The following is a 25,016-nucleotide window of genomic DNA, read 5'->3' as shown; positions in this document are numbered from 1 at the left end:
CTTTTAGCTCCGATTTTGGTCTCCACCACCTCGAGTATGTTTTTTCCCCCCTTCAGTTAAACAGCTGGTCTCTAAACGCTGTTTTTTCTTTCTTTAATTGGGAAGTTACAGTCTGACACCACAAAACATTTACAAACCAAACTTTTTATGCACAAAAACCACAAAATCATCTGATTCAGTACTGACATAAAACACTGCTAAATTGATTTAGCAAAAACATTTTTTATTCATTTATAGTTTTATTATTTTTTTATTGTAACGACGCTTCTTTGCAATACATCCTGTCCCAGTTGAAAGCCGGTTTATTTCCTGTTTGTTAAATGGTTCCACGTGTGTGTTGCAACCATGAAAAACTTGCCAAATCTTCTCTGCCGGTGTCAAACAGCTCATTCTCATGAAGTACTGACACATACGAGAAGTAAAACAACTATTTTTTGGCCTTCTTTCTTTCTTTTTTTTGGTTACATTATTTTTCCAGGATCGCTGACTGTGGAAGGGGGATTAAACTGCTATTTTAAAAAGATCTTTATAGTCTTCTCTTTAATTTGGTTAAGCATGCTGAACCCCTCTGAAAACAAACAAGCATAAAACTGTTCAAAACAAATTTAAGGGGGTGAGAACTGATGCTTCCCCCTCTGGGCTTACACACGGCTGACCGCTCGTATGTTCTCGCAGCCCTCAACACTTCCCTTTCAAACCAGGTTATAATACTTTTCATTGAAAAAACGCATTGTCGTACAGTAGACGCAGATGTACAAACACACTGGATAAAAACACACAGCAGGTAACAAACAACACGTCAGTTAATCAGTGATGGAGATGCTGCAGAGCTTCATTCAGTGATCTGCAGAGACACGAACGGCTCATTAGGAACACTGATGGAAGTGAAACAGTGTTAACCTCTACTTCGTCCAAGCGTAACTCACCATGGCGACCTTGCTGGTCTGTTCGCGAGTTCGAATCCTCAGCTTGTTGACGGTCGTCTCGGCGATATCTGCTCTCTCCTCGGCTTCGTCCAGCTCGTGTTGGACTTTGCGGAAACGTACAGTACTGCAGCTCACCTGCTCCTCCTGGTGGACAAAAAGACGATCCCTTTTAAATAGATGTTATTTTATATGGATTAGAGCAGCTCTAAAAAGAAAAAAGTCCCTTTTAAGAGGAAGAGACCTCCAGCAGAACCAGGCTCAAGGACGGGTGGCCATCTGCCGTGACCACTGAGGGGCGGGGCTTTTCTGGGTTGCTCTCTGTTGATGTCAGTGTTTGCATGTCAGAATATCAATTAGTAAATGCAAACTGTGCATTTACTAAAAGTCCCAAATATCTGTGGTGCTCAGGAAATGACTGTACTTTCATGAAGGCTGGCGTGGGTTGACTACACAGGTAAGCACACTAATTGTTCTAAAAACAAGCAAATAAAAAATGAAATAATAAATGCTGTTTTTGTTTAAAGAGAATCTCCCAGGATCATGTTTTTTTAAGGGTAATCTTGAAAATCTGAACATGCTGATTATGATCTAAATTTTCCTTCTGTGTTGTCTATGCAGGAAACGTCCTGCTAGTCATTTGTATATTTTATGTACACTCAACAAAAATATAAACGCAACACCTTTGTTACTGCTCCCATTCCCCATGGGATGGACGTAGAGACCTAAAACCTAAAAGACCTAAAAGTTTTTTGCGCTATTGGGGGTCTGGGGACCCAGAACCGGTCAGTATCTGGTGTGACCACCATTTCTCTGAAAGGCCTGTGGAGACGGCTTATGGTTGAGAAATGAACATTCAATGCACGGGCGACAGATCTGGTTGACATTCCTGCTGTCAGCATGCCAGTTGCACGCTCCCTCATTGCTTGTGGCATCTGTGGCATTTTGCTGTGAGACAAAACTGCACATTCCAGGGTGGCCTTTTGTTGTGGGCAGTCTGAGGTACACCTGTGCACTACTCATGATGTCAGATCAGCATCCTGATGTGGCACACCTGTGAGGTGGGATGGATTATCTCAATATAGCAGATGTGCCCACTACCACACATTTGGACTGATTTGTGACCACTGTTTGGGAGGGATGGTTATATTGTGTATCTGGAATGAATTTTAGGTCTCTACGTCCATCCCATGGGGAATGGGAGCAGTAACAAAGGTGTTGCGTTTATATTTTTGTTCAGTGTATGTTTATGTTTACATACTTGCACATGTTTCACATTAAAAGCTCAGACGTGAGTCCCTCCGTGGAGCGATATTGACTTTATAGAAATAAAAAAGATGTTTTTTAATCATTTTGATGCTGATTTGCATTGTATTGACGAGAGCATTACTGAACACTCACAGCGTTCTCAGCTTGTCTCTTGTAGCTCTTCACTTTGGCTTGCAGCCTTTCAATCAGCTCCTGCATCCTGAGCAGAGTCTTTTTGTCCTCCTCTGACTGCACGAAAGCACAAAGATCCAATGAAAACACAGAAGACGGGACCAACATCTGTATGACAGCAGCAGCTGGATGCAGTGAGGACCTCACACCTGGTACGTCAGCTCCTTCACTTTCCTCTCGTAGCGTCGAACCCCCTTCTGATACTCCTCGCTCTTCTTCTGCTCCAAAGTCAGCTCCGTCTGCAGCGCCCTCACCTGCACACACAGCAGCTGATTTACTTCCTGCTGGTTACCTGTTACTGATATAGAGGAGCAAAACTGCCAAAACCAAGCATGAATAAATAATTCAATGACTCAGTAAAAAATATGCATGCATCAATTAATCTATGACAAAAGGTAAAATCAAATGTAAAAATGACCAATAAGAGGAATTGATTTAAAAAAGGAAAATTGAAAAACAAAGTATCAAATGATGTTGCATTTTATAACTTAATGTCTTTTTATTATCAAGTGCATTTTTTAGTGCGTTTAATAGTGCGTTCAGTTTTGGATTTTTTTGAGTCATTTACTTTTTCAGTTTTCATTTTTAATGATATTGGGGCAAGCAGAGGAATCTTAGCAACAAATCCTCCCTCAGAGACTGAGCTTGCTGTTCCTCCCCAAACAGGTCAGGAGAGTTTTTAATTAAACACGTGCTGCACCGCGCTCCCGAGCGTCAACAACAACATAACCGACCTCACTCCTGGTAAAACAGTAACTGTCAGTGACTTTGTACCGCTGTATAAACAGGACAGTTAAACGTCATGTAACCGTAAGCAATAAAACAAGAACATCTTAACAGCAGCACGTGTCCCAAGGCATGATGGGAGATAACTGGCCGCTCCCCCAAAACACAACAATACTTTAGTTCATACAGTGCCAGTTTACAACAACAGCCACATGAAAGTGTTTTATACTGTAGGCTTAAACCTCAACAGTCAAACAACCCTCCTGTGAGCCAGCACCTGGCAACAGTGGGAAGGAAAAACTTCCTTTTAACAGGAAGACACCTCCAGCAGAAGGTTTTAGCAAGTTTATGCATGCTGCGTGCCTACATTGTTATGCAGCAGATGCCAGTAGAGGAAAATTGTTCCCAGCACAAATATTCTTTGGCAATTACTTTTTTGATAAACCTCAAATAAAGATGTTTTAAAGACTCTTGGCAGAGGCACTTTTTTTCTGTAAATGCGCTTTTTTGGAAACTGACCTAAGAAGTTACTCAGACGTTTTGGGGTTTTATTTATGTAATGCATGTAACACATCCACCGCTGTATAGAAGAGTATCTGTATGACAGAAACAAGGAAAAGTAGAAAGTGTCCTTGTTAAACTACCAGGTGTTGCAGTGAAACTTGATTTAACTGACAGTGAGAAACAACTCTGTGACTGAGTTTTCACTCACTGTTGTCTCCAGTTTGTGGAGTTGTTTCTTTCCTCCCCTCAGAGCCATCTGCTCCGTTTCATCCAGTTTCACCTGCAGTTCTGTCAGAAGAACATAGATGCTGGAAAAACACGGTGACATCTGCAGGTGAACTATGTGAACAAGTTATCATCTACAAGTGAGGAAATACGAATATACAGTATACTGTGCGTGTTCAGATAACCCAGATAACAAATGTGCCAGAAAGCAAACAGACAAGAAGTCTGTGCTTTTGTTTTGGCGAGCTAATTTCTATTGTTTCTATTAACCTACCATGACAACAGGTGACATCACAGTCGATACATGCATTTATTTTTGTCAGTAGTGTTATTGTACCTTTTACAGTAGACTCCATATTCTTCTTCATTCTCTCCAGCATAGTGCTGCTGTCCTGCTCCTTCTTCAGCTCCTCCGCCATCATGGCCGCCTGGTGAAGCACAAACATTAACAGGATTCTGGTAATAAGTATTAGAGGCTGACAGAGTGTGTGATGGATGCATGAATCGCAGCTTTATGGGGTAAATAAATGATTAAGAAATGCTAAAACGTCTGAGTTATTAAATTTAAAGATTAATAAAGTTTTCCAGCATCAAACTCGGTTAACATGTGATGAAAACTACAATTTAACAGCAGCAATGGTTTTGATCAGGGATCAAAGGTCATGGGTCAGGACTAACATCACTGATGGCCTTTTTGGCTTTCTCCTCAGCATTGTGACTCTCCTGCATCGCCTCGTCCACCTCTCCGGTCAGCACAGACAGGTCAGCCTCCAGCTTCTTCTTCTGGTTCATGAGGCCCGTGTTCTAAAACAGGAAGTCATCAAACCGTCTGTCATGATGAAATGCTCATATTTCAACATGATTGTATTTGATGTGCCGTAATTAATTAACCTGTGCAGCGAGCAGGTTAACTCTCTCTGACACCTCCACCAGCTCATGTTCGGCCATCTTGCGGGTGCGGTCAGTCTGTTCCAGGACCCCCCGCAGCTCCTCCTCCTCCGCTGACATCAGCGAACACCTCCGCTCCAGGAGGGCGATTTGCTCTCTGAGCTGATTGGTCAGCTGGACTTTTTCTTCTAGCTCCACCTGCTGCTCTTTAACCTGCGATAGAGTTCAGCACAGAAAGGTTGGTTTACATGTTATATCATTTGCCACTAGGGGGCGGAGCTTTGTTTTGGTTGAAGTTTTCACTTCTGCTGCATTTTTCAGTCCATGATTGATGTGATAATGAAGCACAGTGCGGTCAGTAAATAGCACATCCCTGGACACTGTTTTTACTCATCATTCTGATGTGAACAGGTGAGGGTACCTGTATCTGCAGGTGTCTCATGATCCTCTGGCTCTCTGCTTGTTGCCTGTTGGCGTTTCCCAGCTGAATCTCCATCTCGTTCAGGTCAGACTCCATCTTCTTCCTCAAACGAACCGCCTCGCTACGATGACGAATTTCTGCCTCCAAATTGGCCTGCATAGTCTCCAGGGAACGCTGCTGGCTCCCCCTGGTGGACAGCATTGGAGTTACCTCTCCATCAACACTAAGGTTGCAGTTGTCAGTTCTTTCTCTGGTTATGAACCTTTTTTTTCCTGGTATGACTGGTTGAGGCAGACCCTACACAGGGAAAGAGCTGCTGTGGACTCCGTACTTATGTGCCTTAGGACGAGGCTTTAACAGAAATATAGACAGTCACTGCTCACTGCACTTACAGGCCGTCCATTCAGTGCAGAGCCTTCTATGTAGCTCGCCAGCTAACAGTAGCTAACAGTAGGAAGAATAACCTGGACCAGAAGCACTGCTTGCCTTCTGCCGCCCCTCAGTGGAGAGCGTGCTCTCCTCCTGCCTGGTGTTTGGTATGCAGGGACCACAACTGACAACAGGAAGGCTGTGCAGAGGGTACAGCCCAAAAAAATCATTGGCTTCCCTCTGCCTCGCCAGATCCTCCTGTCTCAGGAAAACCAGGACCATCACAGGTGACCCCTCGCACCCCGCTCACCACCTGTCTGACCCACTGCCCTGTGGTCAGCGCCTCAGGTCAATCTGGCCCCACGCCTACCTCCAGACTCACTAACAGCTTCTTCCACACAGCAGTTTTTCCTTTGCACCACTTTCAAGCATTTTCCAATGACAATAAAAGCCTATTAAATTTAATTCTATTCTATTCTATTCCATATATTAAGCCCCTTTCAGTCTGTTATTAATATATTTATTACCTGAGGCTGTCGATCTCCTCCTCTTTCTCTGCAATCTTTCGGTCCATCTCTGCCCTTATCTGCTCCAGCTCCATCTGATATTTCAAGATCTTGCTTTCCTCATGTTCCAAGGTTCCCTGATCAATGGAAAGGTAACAGTTCAGGCAATAAAGACTTTATAGATAATTGATTACAGCAGCTAATTACCTCTGCTTCCTCCAGGGCAGCTCTAATGTCGCTCTTCTCCACATCGAGGATCTTCTTCATCCTCTCCAGCTCATGGATCGTCTTCCCTTCCTGACTGATCTGATCTGTCAGATCCACAATCTCCTCTAGAGATATATAAAGAAAACACTTTGATACACTGGAATTTAATCCCTTAACTCCCACAATATTAAAAAAGGATTAAAAAATTGAAGTAGTTTGTTCGCTGGACTACAACTTCTCTTCACATCATGATATTCTCCATGATATTGAGCTTGTAAGACCAGGTCCCTGAAATGAAGATACCAGTGTGATTGTAGTAAGTTAAGAGGACAGGGGAGGGACTGCAGTACCCTGCAGGTTCCTGTTTTCTCGTTTAATCGTCTCCAGCTGGTCCAGAGCTTCTTCATAGCAGTTCTTCAGTTTGAAGAGCTCAGTGCTCAGACTGCGAGACTCTTTCTGTGAGGCCTCCAGCTCCATCTGACACTCGTCAAACTTCAGCTTCCAGTCACTGAGCACCTGCATCAAACCAGTGCACACATTTGTTTCTGAGCACACCTACTTATGGGCATTAAAGTGTAAATCTCCACATGGGGAATCGTGCCATATGTCTGACCATGTCAAAGTTGCGTTGCCTCTTGTCCAGAGCCAGAGCTGCAGCGTTGGAGCGCTCCAGTTGGACCATCAGGTCTTCCATCTCTATCTGCAGACGCTGTTTGGTTTTCTCCAGTGAGGAGCACTTGGCCTGAGACGCCTCTGCAACTTCTTCGAGAGTCTGCAGTCTCACGACCAGTTTCTTCCTGCAAATACAACAATTCAACTTATTAAACGTTACCAGTCTAAAGTCAGTAGCTGCTTTGAAGGAAACTGGATAAAGAATTTAAACTGTGGTCTTTGCATTCTCCTATAATGTGTTAGTATGGCACCTCAGAGTGACGTGCAGCTACAGCAGTGTTGTCTTACTTTGCTTCCTCCAGCTCCTCTATCCTCAGCACAGCATCAGTCTCATACTTTGCTTTCCACTGAACCACCTGACTGTTGGCTGTAGACAGCGCCCTCTGCAGTTCCGCCTTAGCTTCCTGCTCCTCCTCCAGCTGTTCTCTGAGAAGGCTGCAGTCGTGTCGGGATGCCTGCACCGCATGAGCCAGCGCCACGCGAGCCTGAAACACAGACACAGGATACATTTGTTCCAATAAAATACCTTCAAAAAGGTATTAATAAGAGCACTGAAGTGACCTGATGTGTTACAAGTGTAAGAGTTAAGTATTACTTTGCTCTCCTCCTCCAGCTGTTTCTTCATATCCTCAACATTCTGGCAAGCGCCCACCTTCAAGCGCTGGAGCTGAGCGATCGTAGCGTCTCGCTCCTCCAGACGACGTCTGTACTCGGCTGAAAAGGCGACAGCCAAACATACATGAGTACGATAAGCTTGCTGCATCTTAGACATCAGATATTCATTTACCATTTTTACAAATTGTATTTTTTTGTTGGCGTGTTTACTAAGAATCGTGGACAAAACATAAGCACAGATTCAAAAACTTTCATCGTTTCAGATCAAACATAAAATGATGTTGGACCTTTTTATGACTCAGAGGACAGAACACTATCAAGAACAACCCTCCGATACTCAAATTATCCACCAGTGCGATAGGTCACTATTTACTACTGTTAGTGCGGGACGGCGTGATGACTCCATGAAGTCAATTACCACATCAAAAAAAGTCGTGGGTCATTATCAGCAGAGGTTTCAGGTAAAACCATTGTGAGACCTTGCCTCACCCTGTCATGTGACCTATTGAGATCACCTGACGCCAGATGTGAGTGAAGACTAATGTGCCTGGGAAGGAATCTCAAAGCTGCATTGTAGGTGACTGACAGGCACTTCCTGTCATTTAGATCCTAACAAGGGCTGCATGTTTGTAATCTAAAGTAAATACAGAAAGTTTTTACTTTTAAGGTGTTTCATCAGTTGAGCCTGAAATTCTTTTTTTAAATGGAAAAATGGGGAAAATCTAACAGGAAATTTTTGATGAAGGTGTAGAAACCAATGCATCGATGTTGGGAAACTAAAGAAGTTCAGTTTTTAAAAGTTGCAAAATCTTCTACCAGTGGTTCCTATTTCAGCCATGATTGTAGTGATGGACATCATCACTAGCTTTAATAAGCTTATATTAACATTTTATGACCTTCTACTTGTCCTGTTAGCAAAGCTTAAGCTGAGAGGGAGAGGAATTTATGCCATCTCAATAATTCTCCATCACCTTTCGCTGTCAATTAATGTTTAATATTATTATGTTGATCACTAAAGAAATCATTTTAAATGCTTTTTTCTATAGAGTACGCTTTAAGCATTTGTCCTAATAATCCTAACACAACAGACAGGAAGGTGAGGACATCCACACAGAGTGCTGCAAGATGTAGGAGAAAGAAAATTCATGCAGCCTAAAATCAGGTGTTCAGATCTGTAGAATCAGTGTCGGGTGTGTCTGTGTGCTGTACTGGTTTCTGTGACTGCTCGTGCTTTCTGAGCGTTGACTTCAGACAGCTGTCTCTGCAGCTCGTCTGCTCTGCTCCTGCTTTCATTCAGCTGGTCCTCATAAACCCTGCACATCTTCTCCACAGCAGCCTGCACACAAAGATCAATCAACAGAGAAGTCACAGTTAATGTGGTCTAAGAAACACGATCAACGTGCGGTGGTTACAATGTGACCAAATCTGGTCGCACTGCACTGCATTAACATGTTTCACCTCCTCACAGGTTTAAAGTGTAAACAGGTCAAGAGCACGAACCACCTTGTTTTGTGTCCCATCATCAGTTCTTTTGCAATAACGCTGCTTAAAGGAGGACAAAGCTGTCAGAGCATTGGAAATGGCCTCTGGGCAGATTAAGATCAAGGATGAGAGGCAGCACTGTACCCAGCTCTGTTACTGCATCCATGGCAGCATAAACAGGGCCAGCAGGACTCAACATGACGAGTAGACTGACACTGATGAACCTGGTGGAGTGGCCCCTTAAGCGGGAGGTCTGTTCCTACCTTTGACCTGGAGAGCTGCTCCACGCTGGCAGCCAGGTCATCAGCCTCCAGCCGGAACTCCACCTTCTCCTTCTCCAGCTTCTGTTTGACTCTCTGCAGAGCATCTATCTGCTCGCTGAGCTCCGTCACCATGTCCGAGTGCTTCTTCCTCAGGGTGGCTGCTGTTGCTTCGTGGTGAAGCCCCGCCTCCTCCAGCTCCCGCCGCAACTTCAGGAAATCTGCCTCTCGCTTCCTGCTCAACAAAGCAGTATTTGTGATAATCTGGGCAAATCTCAGTATTGAGATACTAATCCATCCACTGTCGAACTCTAAAGGTAGGAATCTACATCTGCATGTAATCTTTAAGGGGTTTCTCTGACATACAGCTAGAGCTGTGTTCTTGAGATCACCATATTAGTCTCAACGCCTCACAGGAAATACCTGTGCATACAATGACCATGTTATTTTAAAACAGCCATCATTTGAGCGCTTTGTATATGACCGAAAGTAAGGGTCACCTCTAACGTAGCTACTGTGGCTCTGACTAACTGACCCCTAATGGATCCCTTTGATGGAAGTTAGAAATCACCAAAGCCCATTTTAACCTGTTGAGGGCGATCTGAGCCGCTGAGGCTCCTCCTGCCTCCTCCAGCTTCTCTCCCAGCTCCTCCAGTTCTCTGGCAATGTCGTTCCTCTGTCGTTCCGCCTTGGAACGCCATGCCCGCTCCGCCTCCAGGGCCTCCTCCAGCTCCTCGATACGAGTCTGAGGAGGGCAAGTACAAAACAAACTACAGCAGCAGCAGTGAAGAAGAGGAAGCTGAATAAGATCCTCTCTGCACCAACCTGAAGCTCTTTGATCTTCTTATGAAGCTGAGCAGCCAGACTCTGCTCATCCTCCAGTTTTGACTGAAGCTGCACCAACTCAAAGTCTTTCCTTTAGAGAAGGGTGAAGAGAGAAAAGCATTTTGTAGGGATTGGCAGTAATAAAGTACCTTTTTTCAGTTAAAATGAGCCCTTTCAGCTAAACATTTATATTCCAAAACTCTAGACATTTCTCCTACTTTCTCAGTCTCTCTTCCTGCTCTTCCTTCTGGTTTTCCAGGTCCCTCACTGAGTCCATGGACAGCTTCAGATCCCCCTCTAATTTCCGTTTGGTTCGTTCCAGATCGGTCCGCACCTTCTTCTCCAGCTCCAGCGAAGTCTCAACCTGCACATGAGTTAGAAACCAGTAATAACAGCAGGGAACATTACAGGTCTTTTCTGGACCAGTGCTAAACAAGCTTTCAAAAGTTGGTTGTAGAAATTCTTTTGGGTATTTCAGTGATTGTTTAGGGACAGAGAATTAACAACCTGCAGGGTTGAAAAAGAAATCAGTGTAAAGGGGCAAAATCTGCCAAAAGCCCAGACCTGTGGCGTCCACTTGAAGCTGGCTTCAGAAATAAGTCAAAGCTCTAACACACTCCTGTGCTGAAATGTCCAGCTTCACAGCAGAAGTAAACATGTTTACTCTATCGTGATGCTGTATGAGTGAAAGTTTTATCCACTCGTTTGGATTTTGTTAAGGTTGGGGTGAGATGCTAATGACCAGCTAATGCTAGCAGGTTTGAAACAAACAGACACATTTCTGCTAATTAAATAACAGAAAAGCAAAATACTAGAATTTTACTCAGAAAAGCTGAAGCATGGATACAAGGACTCCACAGCAACACTGATTATTTTTCGTGAGACGTGTACGGGGATAGAGGGATGGCAGTGTGTTTCAAAGCTGATATCCCATAAACAGCAAACTGCACAGCGTGGAGTGTGGATGACAAAAAGCCCCACAGGTCAGAGGATGTTCAGTGTGAACCATCCCTTCAAGACGCTTTATCTGAGTTTTCATATGAAGATTTTTCTCAACACTAAAACTTAAAAACAAATGAAAACGTTACCTGAATAAACTTCAGGTAATTCAATTTTATTTATTCAGCACAGGTTCAACCAGTCGTCTCAAGCTGCTCATCCTTCCACTCGAGTGCCATAAATAACAGTTTATATTGCAGCCTACTGTCAGACATCCAGGAATATCTCTCCTTACACTGTCCACTTGCTGCTCCAGTCGAGCTTTGGCCTTGGCCAGCATGTTGACTTTGTCCTCCTGCGCCTGGAGGTCATTCAATGCCTGCTGGTGAGCTTCCAGCAGGGCAGCCTTCTCTCTGCTCAGAGATGCTATGGATTCATCTAGAACAGACATCTCCTGTGATAGGTTCTTCACCTGCATGGAGAGAAAAAACAAACATTATTCTGTGAGTGAGGGAAGTGATGGAAAGCAGCACTGATATGGTCTCTTTTGGGGAACAAACCTTGTTCTCAACCCCATGTCTCTCTTTCTCCACTTTAGCCAGGGTCATCTCCAGGTCATCCACGTCTCTCTTCAGCGATAACACCTCGTCCTCCAGCTGACGCTTCTTGGACGTCAGCGTGGAGCTCACCTCCTCCTCATCCTCCAGGCGCTCCTGCATCTCCTTCAGCTTTGACTCCAGAGAGATTTTAGACTGAATCAGCTGGTTGCAGCGGTCCTCAGCATCCATCAGGTTGTCCTGCTCCTGGATTGTTTGGATACAAAAAGTTATTTAAATATATGAGGCCAGTCTGCATATCAGAAGCTAACAGCTGTAATATGGACAGGGTATATTAAAAATTATGAACAAGTGCATAAAATTCTTGCATAATGGACTACGCAGTATACAGAGTGACTAAAATTGTGCTCGTATGACTGCACATGTTCCATGACCATGACGAGCTGGATCACTAAAACAATGAGAGTTTGTTTATTGGTGGGTGCTTAAACCCACAGAGGGTTTGCTGAGGCTAAAACAAGCACCCAGAATAAAGGAATCAACATATTTTAAATAGCAAAGCAGGAAATATATCACTATGACCTCAGAGGGCGAGAACGCACGATTAAAAGTGACTAAAGAAATCTCCAGCAGAACTACGCTGGGTCTACTACCAGTGGGCAGACGATAAAGAAGAGATTTATAGAGACCACGAACAATAAACAGGACAAAACACGATCTAATGTAGAAACCTATGTTAACCTTTTAATGCCCACCAGGTTTCTGCCCTCATTGACTCAGTTCTGTGTTTTCTATTACTCTGTGAAGCCCTGCTGTAAGGATCCTGCTGTGGTGAGCTGGCACCACTCGTTTAAATTTCTTTATGTCTTACTGCTTGAAGCTGAAGAGCCAGGTCATTTTTCTCCTGAACCAAAGCCACCTGCCGCTCCTCCGCCTCCTTCCGCTTCACCTCCGACCTGATGAAAAAAAACAAACAGAAACATGGCAGGACATCAGACGTCTGTCTGCGTGCAGCTCAGCTGTAGCCCCGATTCAAGCGCCGGCGGATTAACGGACCTGCCGTAGGCCTCTTTTAGTTTCTTGAACTCTTCGTTCAGAGCGGCCAGTTCCTTCTCGACCTGGGCACTCCTGAGCAGCGGACGGAGCTTAAAGAATAATATCATCCACGGCCAAGTCCTCACTGAGAAGAATGCCCTGATGGCAAACTGGATCACCATCACTGCGTCCCTGAGAGGAAGAACAATAAAAAAATCACATCAGCCCCAAAAAACAGGTGATGAGAGTCAAAACAACAGCAACATGCTGCACTAAGCAAAGTTTAAACATCTTGGCATGGTCATATATTCATTAAACTCTGTCAGGTTGCTTTTCTTTCTTACGAATACAACTTCCTTCTTACTTCTGATCAACTTTTCTGGCATCAGCACTTAAAAAGTTTTTAATCTCCTTTTTACTGATTTGTTATCATTCATTCCCCTGATAGATGTGACACTGACCTTTGCAGCATCAGTTTCTGTCGCTCCATCCTCATGAGCTTCCCTCTGCATATGGCCTGAACGGTGGTGAGGATCTGAGACAGACGGTTGTCCCGCATGTCCTCCAACTGACCCAACAGACCCGCCTTAAAGAACACCTGAGACGAAGCAACGGGACCATCAGCTGAACTCCAACAACATAGGTGTCAAAGGCAGGGTAAACTTGAATTTGTTGTACCTTTGTGTGTCCAAACTTGTACTGGCTGTGGTCTATGTCAAGAGAGCCCAGCAGTTTCTCCACAGCCTTCCTGTTGTCCACAAATGAGTCCTCTGGAATCGCAAAAGGGTTCAAGATGCGATAACTGAGAAGAAAAAAAAGTCCATTACTGAAGAGCAACAGCAGATGAAGTAAATAAATATGTGTTAGATATGCAACTCACCGCTGTCTGAACTCAGCGTACAGGATGCGGTTTGGAAAGCCCTTCCTGCAAATCCTGATCCCCTCGAGGACCCCGTTACACCTGAGCTGATGGAGGACCAGGAAGGGATCCATCACACCTGGAAAAACAAAGGAAGGCATCTCAAAAAATAACTTGGAGAATACTTTAACTGTGCAGTCCAACAATATTTTTATTTGGGGCATGGGAAGGAACTAGAATTTCCCTTTCAGTGCAATTAAGTAAAAGTCATTACTTCAGATGGTTTCTTTACAAAATCGAGCATTACGCTAAAACCAAACTGAAAGTGCATCAACAAATGCACGTAGACATAATATGTCTGTTGAGACTTGTAAAGTAGTAACAATATCTTTGGTAATATTTCTGGCACGAGACAATAAAAACACCTTTAGTGGTGCCAAGGTGAAAAACACCTTTTACCCCACCACATACAGGTCATTCATTTAGCAAGTTTATTTTTCTGGGTGAGGACGACTCACAGACACCAGCTGTCAGTAGATACCAGGGTTCGTGGTTTTACCTGGAATCTTGCTCTCATTGGGGATTATGCAGCGCACAAAGTGAGGTTGAGTGCTGCGAAGGTTAGCCATCAGCTTATTAAGATTTTCCTGGAATAAACACACAATTAGTTGAAACCTCTGTCATAGTGTACAGCAGGGGCTAAAGGGTCACATGACAAACTGAGACTGCTGTGGAGGCCCTCTCAGACTTATAAAGAGATCAAATTAAGCTTACTGGTTATGCCCTCCAGTAACAGTCCCAGTTTCTCCTGTGGCACCTTGGGAAAATGAATTGCCCCCCCCCCCCGGTGTACTGTAATGGTGTCTCAGGGGAAGCTGCCAGTCACACCCACCTTGTGCAACTGTGACACAGTTTGGAAAGAAGCTGCTTTCTTCCTCCTCTGTTTGGTTTCAGCCTTCGGATCAATAGCTAAAATAACACAAAAAAGCAAGACTCAACCCAAACACACTCATATAGTTCAATTCCTTGTTGTAGTTGAACGGTTTTCCATTAAATATTTAGTGAGGCTGGTGTTTTTACGCATATCAGAGCTGATGTAGTTCTCAAAAAGTCCAGCCATCAGTTTGTTGGAGGATTTCTGGAAGAGGGCCACCACCGTCTCATTCAGAGGATCTCTGTTCTTGTCCAGCCAGCCTGTGATGTTGTACGGCACCTACAACACACACCAGTCAGTTGAGCTCTGTGACATCAACCTCGGCCAGATCTAACTTGAGAGAGAGGCGTTGCAATCAAAGCGTATTTGCATGACAGACACTCTCAGGTCAAAGAAAATGTCCAGATGTTAGCTTGTAGATGTACCAGATGTTTTTCCCACCTGTCAGTCAACAGTGTCCTTTAATCTCACTGACAGTTGTTTTAACTGTAGAGCCATCCAGTTCACATTGCTATCAGTTAGTTTCCTTGTGTCAATACAAGTAACCGAACTTCACTGATGTTCTGTGGCCACTTTGCTGCTGAGCTCTTCTAGCCACTGGGCTCTCATATGACTTAAAGCATAAGCATGATCCTATATAATAAATAACTGGATGTGCATTTATACCAAAATAAAACATCATAAGATTTTTTTTGTCAACTCGAGCTTTTAAAAACAATGCTGAGAATATAACACAATTTTTTCCCCCATGTTTATATCTTTAGGATTTTTTGTGTTCCTTATTCAAAGTCACACCCGACCAATTCCCATCCCGACGTTCCCAGCAACATTCTACATGTCCAGAGTTTCAACCCAAGCTCAAGAGTAAAATCAAAAGCTTTATGGCTTCACCTGAAAAGGCCAGAACAACGTCTCCATCACCCCGCTGTAGCTCTGTAGCTTATCTGAGCTAAGACCAAAGTTAAATTGTCCTGATAAAACTGGAGAACTTCACCTTCAAGTAGACTTCAAATGACCAACAACAGAAAAAGTGACTTTATGAAAGGATACCCACCACTCCAGCATAGTGAACCAACTCAAAGTGCGTCTCATATTTGCGCTTCTTGTCTAGACGCGGCCGCTGGAAGTTGGGTGACTTCCCAAGATGGTTGTCGTAAAGTTTGGTTTTAAAGCTGTGGTCCGTGGCCTTGGGGAACATACATTCCTCCTCCATGATGGACAGAATACCCATTGGCTGGACAAAGGAGCTCTAATTAATTCATTTCATATTCACACAGGCTTCATATTGGAATCATCCAATACAACCCATGTAACACGCAAACATACCTTCTCTATGAGGTCTATGCAGGCCTGTAAGTCCAAACCAAAGTCTATGAAGGTCCACTCGATGCCTTCAGCCTTGTACTCTTCCTGCTCCAGGATGAACATGTGGTGGTTAAAGAACTGCTGCAGCTTCTCATTGGTGTAGTTGATGCACAGTTGCTCAAAGCTATTGAACTGCAAACAGAAATGAACCATGTTTTTGGAGTTACTGATCAAAAGATGTTCAATTCTGCAAAATGACCGAACCGCGAGTGACACCAAAGAAGAAAAACCTTTTCTCTGAAAAGCTGTCTGCTAGTGTTTCCTGTGCTAGGTTTGAGCTGACATCTAGGATATCCTTGCTATGATTTCACGATTTTTATTCCAATGGTTGCGCACTATTTTTACAGTAGCATTTATCTTCAAAACATATATTTGGTGTCACTGGAAAGACCTGGACCTTGGCTGGATTTGAAGGTGCTGAAAGTGTCTCTTTGTACCTCAAAGATCTCAAAGCCGGCGATGTCCAGGACACCGATGAAGTACTGACGAGGCAAAGAAGTGTATAAGGACGAGTTGATACGACCCACCAGCCACTTAAACATGCGGTCATAGGTGGCTTTTGCCAGGGCGGCCACTGCATAGTTCACCTAGACACAAAACACGACCTGTTAGTTTTCCTGGAACCACAGATAAACATGTTTGGAAATTTACAGTTAAGTTTATGTAGTAAGACAGAAAACTTTGATCACCTGTTCTACAGTCTGTCCTTTAACAATAAACTCATTTCCCACTTTCACTCGAGGATTCAACAGGCCTTTCAGCAGGTCAGCAGAGCTGATGCCCATCAGGTAAGCTGCCTTATCTGCACCTTAACACACAAACCACATGCAGGTAATTATCTGAGGTCTCTACCAGCACAGACTAGACATGTTTTTCACAGTTATACAAAAAGATTTAAAAAAAAGGTGAGGACTTGTTCACTTCAATGCCAGATAGTTATAAAGATCAACTACAATGGACCATATGTAACTGATGGCTGTCGCAGCTCAACCACAAGTTCATAATACATCCTCTGAGGTTGTGTATTGTGAGATTTGGGCGAGGTCTGCAGTTAATCCCAGCTCATGACCTTTCGCCTACAATTAGTATTGCATTGGTACTTTCTGTACCTTAACCAAGAAATTGAAATTGAAAAAGTAATTTTTGTTTAAAAAGGCTAAAACTCTATATTGTTGCTTCGTTATCTTTCCATCATATTCTACCAAAATCATTTTAATAACACACTGCGAGACAACAGAAAGCTCTGTCCAGGCAGCATCACCTGCATCCATTATACAAACTAACTGTTGTGTCTTTGTGATGGTGTTTAGTGGGTCATACTCTCTGTGCCGTCCGCTTCGGCCTGCTCTTCTCTCTGTTTCTTCTTGAACTTCATGTTACCGAAGTGCATGATGGCTCCAACAATTTTGTAGCAGCCATACTTCTCCTCTGGAGTGAAGCCCAGCGTGTCCATGGCACGCTGCACACAAACAGAGTACAGTTTACACACATCATCAGAGAGAGTTTTCTTTGAGACGCTGTGTTCCTCTTACGTCGGTGAGCCTCAGTTCCTCTCCGTCACTGATGCCCTCCACCGTGGTCACACCCTGAGAGCAGAAGTGGTAGTCGTAGGGGTTGGTGGTCACCAGCAGCATGTCTGCATCATGAAATTATTTTATCATTAGTTATCACAGTTAACCCTCTCTTTCTTCCCACGCTCCTCACACTGTAAATGGCACGTTTCATATTTTCTGTGGTTACATTTCATAATGTTATTGTTCAGTTATTTGGTAAACAGTGTAACGTGCGGTGGAGATGCAGCTGGGTAGCGAATGAGCAACAGCTTCTGACTTTCCAAAAAGTACTCATTTATTTACAATATCAAAAATAAAAGTGCCACCTCTACCACACATTACTAAAGAGCACACTAGTCCGCGTGCACACGGGAGCATCCATTACAGGAGGAGTGCGAAGAAGAACAAAAAGGGGGTGACACACCAGTCATGAGACAGGAGGCGCCGCCATGTGGTCATACACTGCATTACAACAGCAACTGTTACAACAGGCAAAGACAGCAAACTGTAGTAGCTGCCTTATTGTTTTAGGTCAGTCATATTTGTCGGGGGCGCATAAACCTGCACCAAAGCCTCCCCAGATTGCTGGGTTGATAAATTCGATTTTAAAGACATGCATTGTTTTTGTTGTTCTGCATGTTCTTGGTTTTATTTCTGTTTCTGTTAATAATGCAGTTCTATTAAACGGAGTGTCATTTATATAGCTGGTGTCTTTCATTGGACAGGTTGCAGCACTGGGTAGTTTTTTTGTTTGTTTTTTACCTTGTAATTCTGGCTTATGATTGGACAGGATCTGGTAATAGATGTGGTAGCTTCTCTCTCCTGGTTGCTGGAAAACAACTCTTGACTTTTCTAAAAGGTCTGAGGAAAATAAACACAAACTACGTCACTCATCAGCCAAAGCATCGCGAGACACCCACAACACCTCACAACCGTTCAGTGTCTGACGCTGAGATGTTAGTAACACATCTTGTCTTGCAATACCACTAAGCCATAAAATGAAGTATGCCCAAGAAATGTAAGATATTGGAAACTTGGAGGACTGTATAGTAACTGCTGCATGACTTAAACTGTTCCTCAGTCATTTGTCACAGTGTACTAGGAGTGTTTGGGATGTACCTCTGTTTCCAACAATGCCCCAGAGCTTTTAGTTGTTGAGACAAGTTTCCAGTGAACTAATGTGCTGTTTCAGCCCTTTTTACACCCGCATGCCTTACAAAATTCTACACTAGATGGATGGATGGTTTCAATTAAAACGTATTTGTGGCTGTGTGATAATAAAATGTCATTTGAAAAATGCTGAGTAGAAAGGCTAACATGTTTGGCTAGTGCAGTTTAACTAACAAATTCAAACGTGGAATAACTTTTTGAGAACACTTACAGATGTCGATGTCAGCAGACGCCAGTTTCCCTGTTGGGCCAAAGTGAATTCTGATGAACTTGCCCTGAAGCACACAAATACAAACCCACGGTCTTTACAACACGTCTACACAGAAATCCACATGAGACACAAAGCTGTGTTCTCCACTCCAGCCTTGAGGATGAACTCACAAAGCGGGAGGAGTTGTCATTGCGGATGGTTTTGGCATTCCCAAATGCTTCCATAGCTGGATTAGCTTCAATAATCTGATCCTCTAAAGATCCCTGAATACAAAGAGAAACATTGCAAAGACATATTCCCAGTATGGGTATTTTTTTTCACTATGGACTGGAACAGTTAAGGAAAAGGGAAACTGTTGAGGCGTCTTACTCCTTTTTTCACATTTTCTCCTAGAGCAGCGACGATGGCAAAGTACTGTATCACCCTCTTAGTGTTGACTGTTTTCCCGGCACCTGACTCACCTCTGAAAGGATGGTGTAAAAACAAAGTCAATTTTCATTTAAACAATTTAAAATATGCTTTTATCAGTGAATGAGAGCAATAACATATTGGTGCTACTTCATCATGACATGTATAAACTACAACTCTGAGGCGAAAGACAGAACGAATACACTGAGGCACATATTAAGTGAGAACATCACTCTCTGTTCTCGGTTTAAATCATGACATTGTGCAGTCACGCACAGGCTTTGAAACCTTCAGCTGAGTGTTTTTGCTATTTCCGTTGAGCTAACTAACTGGATGTAATGAGCGATGGATGGGTCTACAGAAGAAACCACGGCCCTGTGCTCTCCTACAGTAGTGACTAGGGATGTAACACTTCCACAACCAAGACTGGAACCTTGTTTGAAACAACTGGAAGACCTATTGCCATCCCTATGCCATGATACCCATGTGGAGTACAGTTAAATCATGCTAGTCAGATGAGAGCTGTGATGTTTAACGATCACTCAGCTACCAAGAACTGGAAGTAATTCAGAATCCAATCCTGGTATGTGGTTTATACTTTTCTGCTCCTAAAGAAGAACCAAGGTGCCTCAGTATCCCTCAGCCATGTGTTCCTCCAGCTTTCTCTCTTCCTCTTTCCTTTTGGATACCATTCCAGTCTCGACCTAGTGATGTTAATGGTTGGCTTCCCGAGGTTGAGACCAATCCACCTTTAACTGCAGCACGTACTCCTTTCATAGGGAAGATCCTTCCTCATCAAAGTCGATTTGAGTTTTCTGTCAGTGTTTCTCTGTTTGGGTCTGGGGCCCTTTAGCCATATCTCAACCCCCAGGGAGAGGTGGTCCAAATCTGTGTGGCCTCTACCCTTTGACTTGTCTACTATGGGTGTCTCTGTGAACAGAAGTGTAGTTTTGGAGTATTTTGGATACTCATTAGCAACTTTTCGTCATCTCTGCACCATCTTATTTTAAAATTTGGATTTCTACAATACATTTTTTTCAATAAGACCATAAACTCTTGATTGTGACCATCATGAAATATTTACTAAATAATCAAGGGCGTGGCAGAGGCATTCACCCATAGACTTGTACACGACTTTGAAACTAGAGGAGTCTCCCCCTGCTGGCCAGTAGAAAGAATGTTCCTGGTTAACAGCTTTATGCTCTGACCTAGAAGCTACTTCCATCTTTTTATATGTAGTCTGTGGTTTAAATGAAATAAACTGCAAGTTTATATACAGGACATGGTTTGCTTTTCTCATATAATTCCTATTTCCATTTGTATTTTTATTATGATGTCATATTACCGACCGTAATGTTAGACCAGCTGTGCTTCTGACTTACGTGATGAGCATTGACTGGTTCTCACGATCTGTGAGGGAAATAAAAGCAAGTGAATAAATATTCAGAAGAGGCAAATGAGCTCAAAGTTTATCCACTAAGCAAAAGATTTATTCACGCATTCACCTAAAGTGGTCCGTACATTGACACCACAAACACAGACTATACCTCTAATGTTTAATTGGAATAAAAGGTGCAGCATAGAAGACATTGTCAACTGGCTGGTTGCCAGGTAACGACTGCAATGAGAAAGCTGACAGCATGGCTGATGAGGCTAAAGGTGACTCACTCTGCAGCAGGTCAGTGTAAGCGTTGTCAGCGATGGCGTAGATGTGGGGCGGCATATCTGCACGGCGCCTCCCTTTGTAGGCTGTCACCACCTCAGGAGTGTAGACCGGCAGCCATTTGTATGGATTGACTGTGACACAGAACAGACCAGAGTAGGTCTGACGCAGAGACACACAGTTAGAAACACACAGTGAGGAAGATGGAAACGTGTTTTTGATGGTTGCACATTAGAGTAGATGCTAACATAGATCATCCACATGCTGTATCTCCTGCTCAGGTTGAAGAGGACAGATGCTTCGTTCAGGTGTGTCAACATGGCCATGTCCTCTATCATGTCGAACTTAGGAGGGTTCATTGGCTGGAGGTCGTCTTCTTTTACTATTAGAAACTGAAACACAAACACACATGAAGCTTTAGTTAAACCCCTCAAAGTGAAATTTAACTGTTTGTTTTTTGATTGTGAAATAAGAAAAACAACATTCCACACATTTTAACTCAGGACAGCAAAACGGTGCATGGAAACAAAAGATCAAAAGGAGATGTAGTTTTATTGTGGGGGATAATTGGGGCTTGTGTGTTTCTACTCAACATATTAAATGACTAAATAATAGTAATGAATAAACAGCATATCGAGTAATTAGAATTAGCTGGCTGACTAACCCGTCCGTCTTTGGTCTCCACAGTAGTCTTGTCTCCATTCAGCTCTCTGATCTCCACTTCAGTGTATGCTTCAGTTTCATCGGGCATCCAAATGCGCTTCGTGCCTAAGAGAAATGGATTACATAGCATTTTATTTAGTATGCAGTAGCATATATATATATACATACAGCATCTAGACCTATGTACAGAGCAGAGGTTGGAAGTACAAATACTTTGTTACTTTGTTATTTCCTAATTTTCAGGTATCTGTACTTAACTTGAGTATTTATTTTCCTGAAAACCTTTTACTTTTACTCCCTACATTTGAACATGTATATCTGTACTTTCTACTGTTTACATTTTCAAAACTGGCTCCTTACTTCAGACATCAAAGCGATGTGAGCCTAAACAGTAGTGCATGAAAGACAGTACTGTTTGTGTATTAATGACCAGGGTTGCTGCATACTGTGTGTCATAGTCTGGTGTTAAAGTGGGCCTGTGTTTGTTTGTCTTTTTACAAAGGTGAGGAGTGCTCAGGTTAGGAGTACCGGTTTTAAAGAACAGTGTGTGATTGGTGCACAGCTGTGGTGTAGCACAGATTGATTGGAAGTTGGGTGATGATGCTGAGATTCAGTCACTGAATTCCACCTTCATACCTTCTAGTATAAAAACAACATAAACTGTATAGTCTCAGTGTAGAGGATGGAACTCAGCTGGGGCAACTAAACCTCAGAGCAGCAGTACTTAAGCAAAGAAGTTGAATCACTACTTTGACTTTTACTGGAGTAGTTTTTTTACACTAGTATCTTTTCTTATACTTAAGTACAGATTGTCCGTATTTTCCACCTCTGGTGCAGAGAAATATAAAAAGGAAACAGAGACCGTCAAAAGCTTGGGCCTTGGCAGCCAGCTGTTCCAAGTTGGTGAGGCGGAGGTAGTGAGCCGCTTCTCCAAACTCCGCCATGTCCAGGAACCGAGACATCTGAACACACAAACATCACAGATATGAGCATTCATTAAAGATCCTCGGAGGGCTGTTATTTCCCAAACAATGTGGAAAAGATGTGGTACTTTCTGCTTTAAATGTTCTGAAGGCTCATGAGCAAACTTTTAAAGCATTCTCAGACAGCAGCATTTATCACCATGCTAATAAATAACAGTGCTGGCTTTCTTCTGGCTAAGGTAGGGCGACACTGATCCAACTTCTGCACCAACTTCTTCCCGTTCTGTTACGTTGGCTGCAGATATGTTCTGATACAAAGTTCAGATGCTCATTTTCCACCAGTCACACTTGAGAGGACGTGCACCGTCATTGTTTAATGCAAACGTCATCAGTAGATTTCTCATGTAGAGGCTGCGTCTGTTTCTTGAAATTATTTACAGTGAGAAAAAAATAGAACATGCGCACATTTATCTTTCCCGTCATTATAAGCCACGATCATTCATCCCATCGGCTGCACTATAAATCTTTATTTAGCTGCGAGTAAATCCCAGGCATGGACTGAACTAAACTGTGATGTCAACAAATTGGCATGGCAGTCATTCACAGTAGTTCTGGCCTACCTCGCTGCATTACTCAGGCTTTCCAAGAGAGCTAACAGCTGCCACATCAGCTCAAGAGGATCCCTTTGCAAATTCTTCTAGTAAATATAACCCTTCAGTTATCTCCCTTTGTGTGAGTCTGAGTGCCTTAACAAAGACTCACAAGATGAGGTGAAGCGTCTATGTAGCATCTGTGGTTCAAAAGGTAGGTTGTCTATAAATGAGAAGGTCAGTGGTTCTATCCCTGCCTCCTCTACTCGTTGAAGAGTCCTTGATACTGAATCTTGGGTTTGAAATGTCTTAGTGTAAAAGTGATTCTGCATAGAACAAAGTGCTTGAATGAATGAGGCTTTTCATAAGAAACTCTGAGTGCTCAAATACTCTAGAAAAATGCGGAACAAGTCCACTTGGCTTTTCCTTTTCAACATCAGGACAGAGTTAAAAGAAGACTATTATATTAGTGGGCAGAAATCTTCTGCTTGGCCACATTTGACCTAATAAACCTAAATCCATTCACCTGAGTCCAAGCTGAGTCCACATAAAGTCCACAGTTCAAATATGGTGAGTAAAGTATTGCACTGTTGATAAATACACAGAAACCTGTTTCTCAGTCTGCTTCTTATAAAATAAGTGCAAAATAATAATGTTTCATTAGTACTTGTTTATATTTTGAGGCTTCTCTTCTTTTCTAGTTTAACGAGGTTCAGTAAGAACATTCACATACTTTTGAGCACCAGTAAAAGACTCTGTAGTTGTTGAAGCTCATGAAGCTAAATTTTCACCTTATTTCATTAAAAATGAAGCAGATTTGAAACCAACTCTCCGGGTCTTTTAAATTCAATTTAAATTGATTAAATTAGAAACGTATCTGTTGTCAAATGGACCAGAAATCAGCTAATACAAAATGACATTAGTGAATCAGCAGGGACACAATTCTGTTTCTGAAATTTAGGATGACCATCTCACAATCTGACTGCAGCCAGTCGGGATGCAACAGGAAATAACGTGCAATTTTGGCAAAATGAAACAAAGTAAAAAATATAAAACAATTTTTTTTGTAGGACATTAGTAAACAGGTACATCTAACTTCATCACTGCGTCACAATCCTACAGCTGTTACCAAGGAGCAGACAATAATGGTGTTAGCCATTAGCCGTGCATCTTGTCCTCAGTTCAGTAGCAAACTTGCACTAAACTTTTCCCAAGTTCACTAGATGAGTGTCACACAGTGTTGCTCATACTGGACTCATACAGTTACACACTGGGTAACACCTTCAGATGCTGAGGTTGCTGGGAAATTTGAATCCTTTACATTTTTGCACTTTTTGTATTAAAAACTCAGTTATCCAAGTTGCTGTGTACAAGTAAAATTCATCTTAGGATCTATTACAGTCATGTCAAATATCAAAGCATACATCACAGAAATCTGATGATTAAAATGGGGGCAGTGTACTTACTGTGCTGGGTGGCTCTGTTTTGAAGATCTTTGAGGATGTGCAGAAAAACACAATAGCGCAACTCAAAGAGCATCACTTTGCTTTATAACCTCACTGTGAAAGTCACTGCAGCATGTGACCCCCTCCCCTGCAGCTGACTGGGCAGACTGGTCTGCTGGACGGTCATAAAAGGCCTGCTGTGGTCAGGATAGAATACCAAACTAAAGCAGAACCAAAGCCCCATCTGCTCCCTCCTCATCCCGGTTTTCTCCCACTGCATCCCGGTCTATCTATGGAGACTGACTGTCCACTGCTGACTTTCCCCTCTGTGCTTCTGCCCATCTGTGTTTTGTTCCATCTTTCTGACATGTATTCCATCCAGGCTATCTCTGGGTATTAAACCCCAATTATTCTTTATTTAACCCCGTGGCATCAAACTTAAGCCAAGCTGTCAATGAACTGCTGATGTGGTAAATCAGAGAAACCTGTCAGCATTGCTCCTCAGGCTATAAAATCTCTAAAGGTAAATAAATGCTGGAGCCTCAGACTTTTTAAAAAAATATTAATTCACAGAAATTTCCTGTTTATTCTTCAACTTTTTTTCCTCATAGACCACCTGTAAACAAAAATTCTTATAT

General features: G+C 42.9%; 1 protein-coding gene across 1 annotated transcript; it reads right to left on the bottom strand.

The window, feature by feature from the left end:
* Window positions 1–440: 440 nt before the first annotated feature.
* Window positions 441–24,445, bottom strand: LOC101480958 (myosin-7). The gene is made up of 46 exons (XM_004573242.3): window positions 24,400–24,445; window positions 22,283–22,382; window positions 21,422–21,525; window positions 21,006–21,149; window positions 20,763–20,919; window positions 20,477–20,504; window positions 19,056–19,149; window positions 18,857–18,949; window positions 18,687–18,750; window positions 18,068–18,166; window positions 17,285–17,388; window positions 17,073–17,211; window positions 16,442–16,560; window positions 16,190–16,339; window positions 15,714–15,884; window positions 15,442–15,621; window positions 14,534–14,666; window positions 14,346–14,422; window positions 14,013–14,100; window positions 13,475–13,592; window positions 13,273–13,396; window positions 13,056–13,192; window positions 12,616–12,786; window positions 12,431–12,515; window positions 11,563–11,805; window positions 11,298–11,474; window positions 10,282–10,427; window positions 10,064–10,154; window positions 9,826–9,983; window positions 9,242–9,473; window positions 8,706–8,832; window positions 7,477–7,595; window positions 7,170–7,366; window positions 6,823–7,006; window positions 6,560–6,725; window positions 6,210–6,334; window positions 6,024–6,139; window positions 5,128–5,314; window positions 4,710–4,919; window positions 4,497–4,622; window positions 4,156–4,246; window positions 3,802–3,881; window positions 2,513–2,617; window positions 2,325–2,420; window positions 927–1,070; window positions 441–844 (listed from the first exon to the last, which is right to left on the bottom strand). The coding sequence occupies exons 2-46, from the start codon at window positions 22,380–22,382 to the stop codon at window positions 833–835; spliced, it is 5,811 nt and encodes a 1,936-aa protein (XP_004573299.3). The 5' UTR covers window positions 24,400–24,445; the 3' UTR covers window positions 441–832.
* Window positions 24,446–25,016: the final 571 nt, after the last annotated feature.

Source organism: Maylandia zebra, linkage group LG20 (genome assembly GCF_041146795.1).
Source record: "Maylandia zebra isolate NMK-2024a linkage group LG20, Mzebra_GT3a, whole genome shotgun sequence".
Classification (NCBI taxonomy): domain Eukaryota; kingdom Metazoa; phylum Chordata; class Actinopteri; order Cichliformes; family Cichlidae; genus Maylandia; species Maylandia zebra.
Note: the sequence above shows the minus strand (reverse complement) of the source record. Positions and strands in the feature narration are given on the sequence as shown.

Coding starts and splice junctions, on each gene's coding strand:
- LOC101480958 (XM_004573242.3), bottom strand. CDS start 22,382: ATGTCTCGGTTCCTGGACATGGCGGAGTTTGGAGAAGCGGCTCACTAC. Junction 21,150..21,421: donor TGGAGACCAAAGACGGACGG/GTTAGTCAGCCA, acceptor TTTGTGTTTCAG/TTTCTAATAGTAAAAGAAGA. Junction 6,140..6,209: donor CTGCCCTGGAGGAAGCAGAG/GTAATTAGCTGC, acceptor TCCATTGATCAG/GGAACCTTGGAACATGAGGA.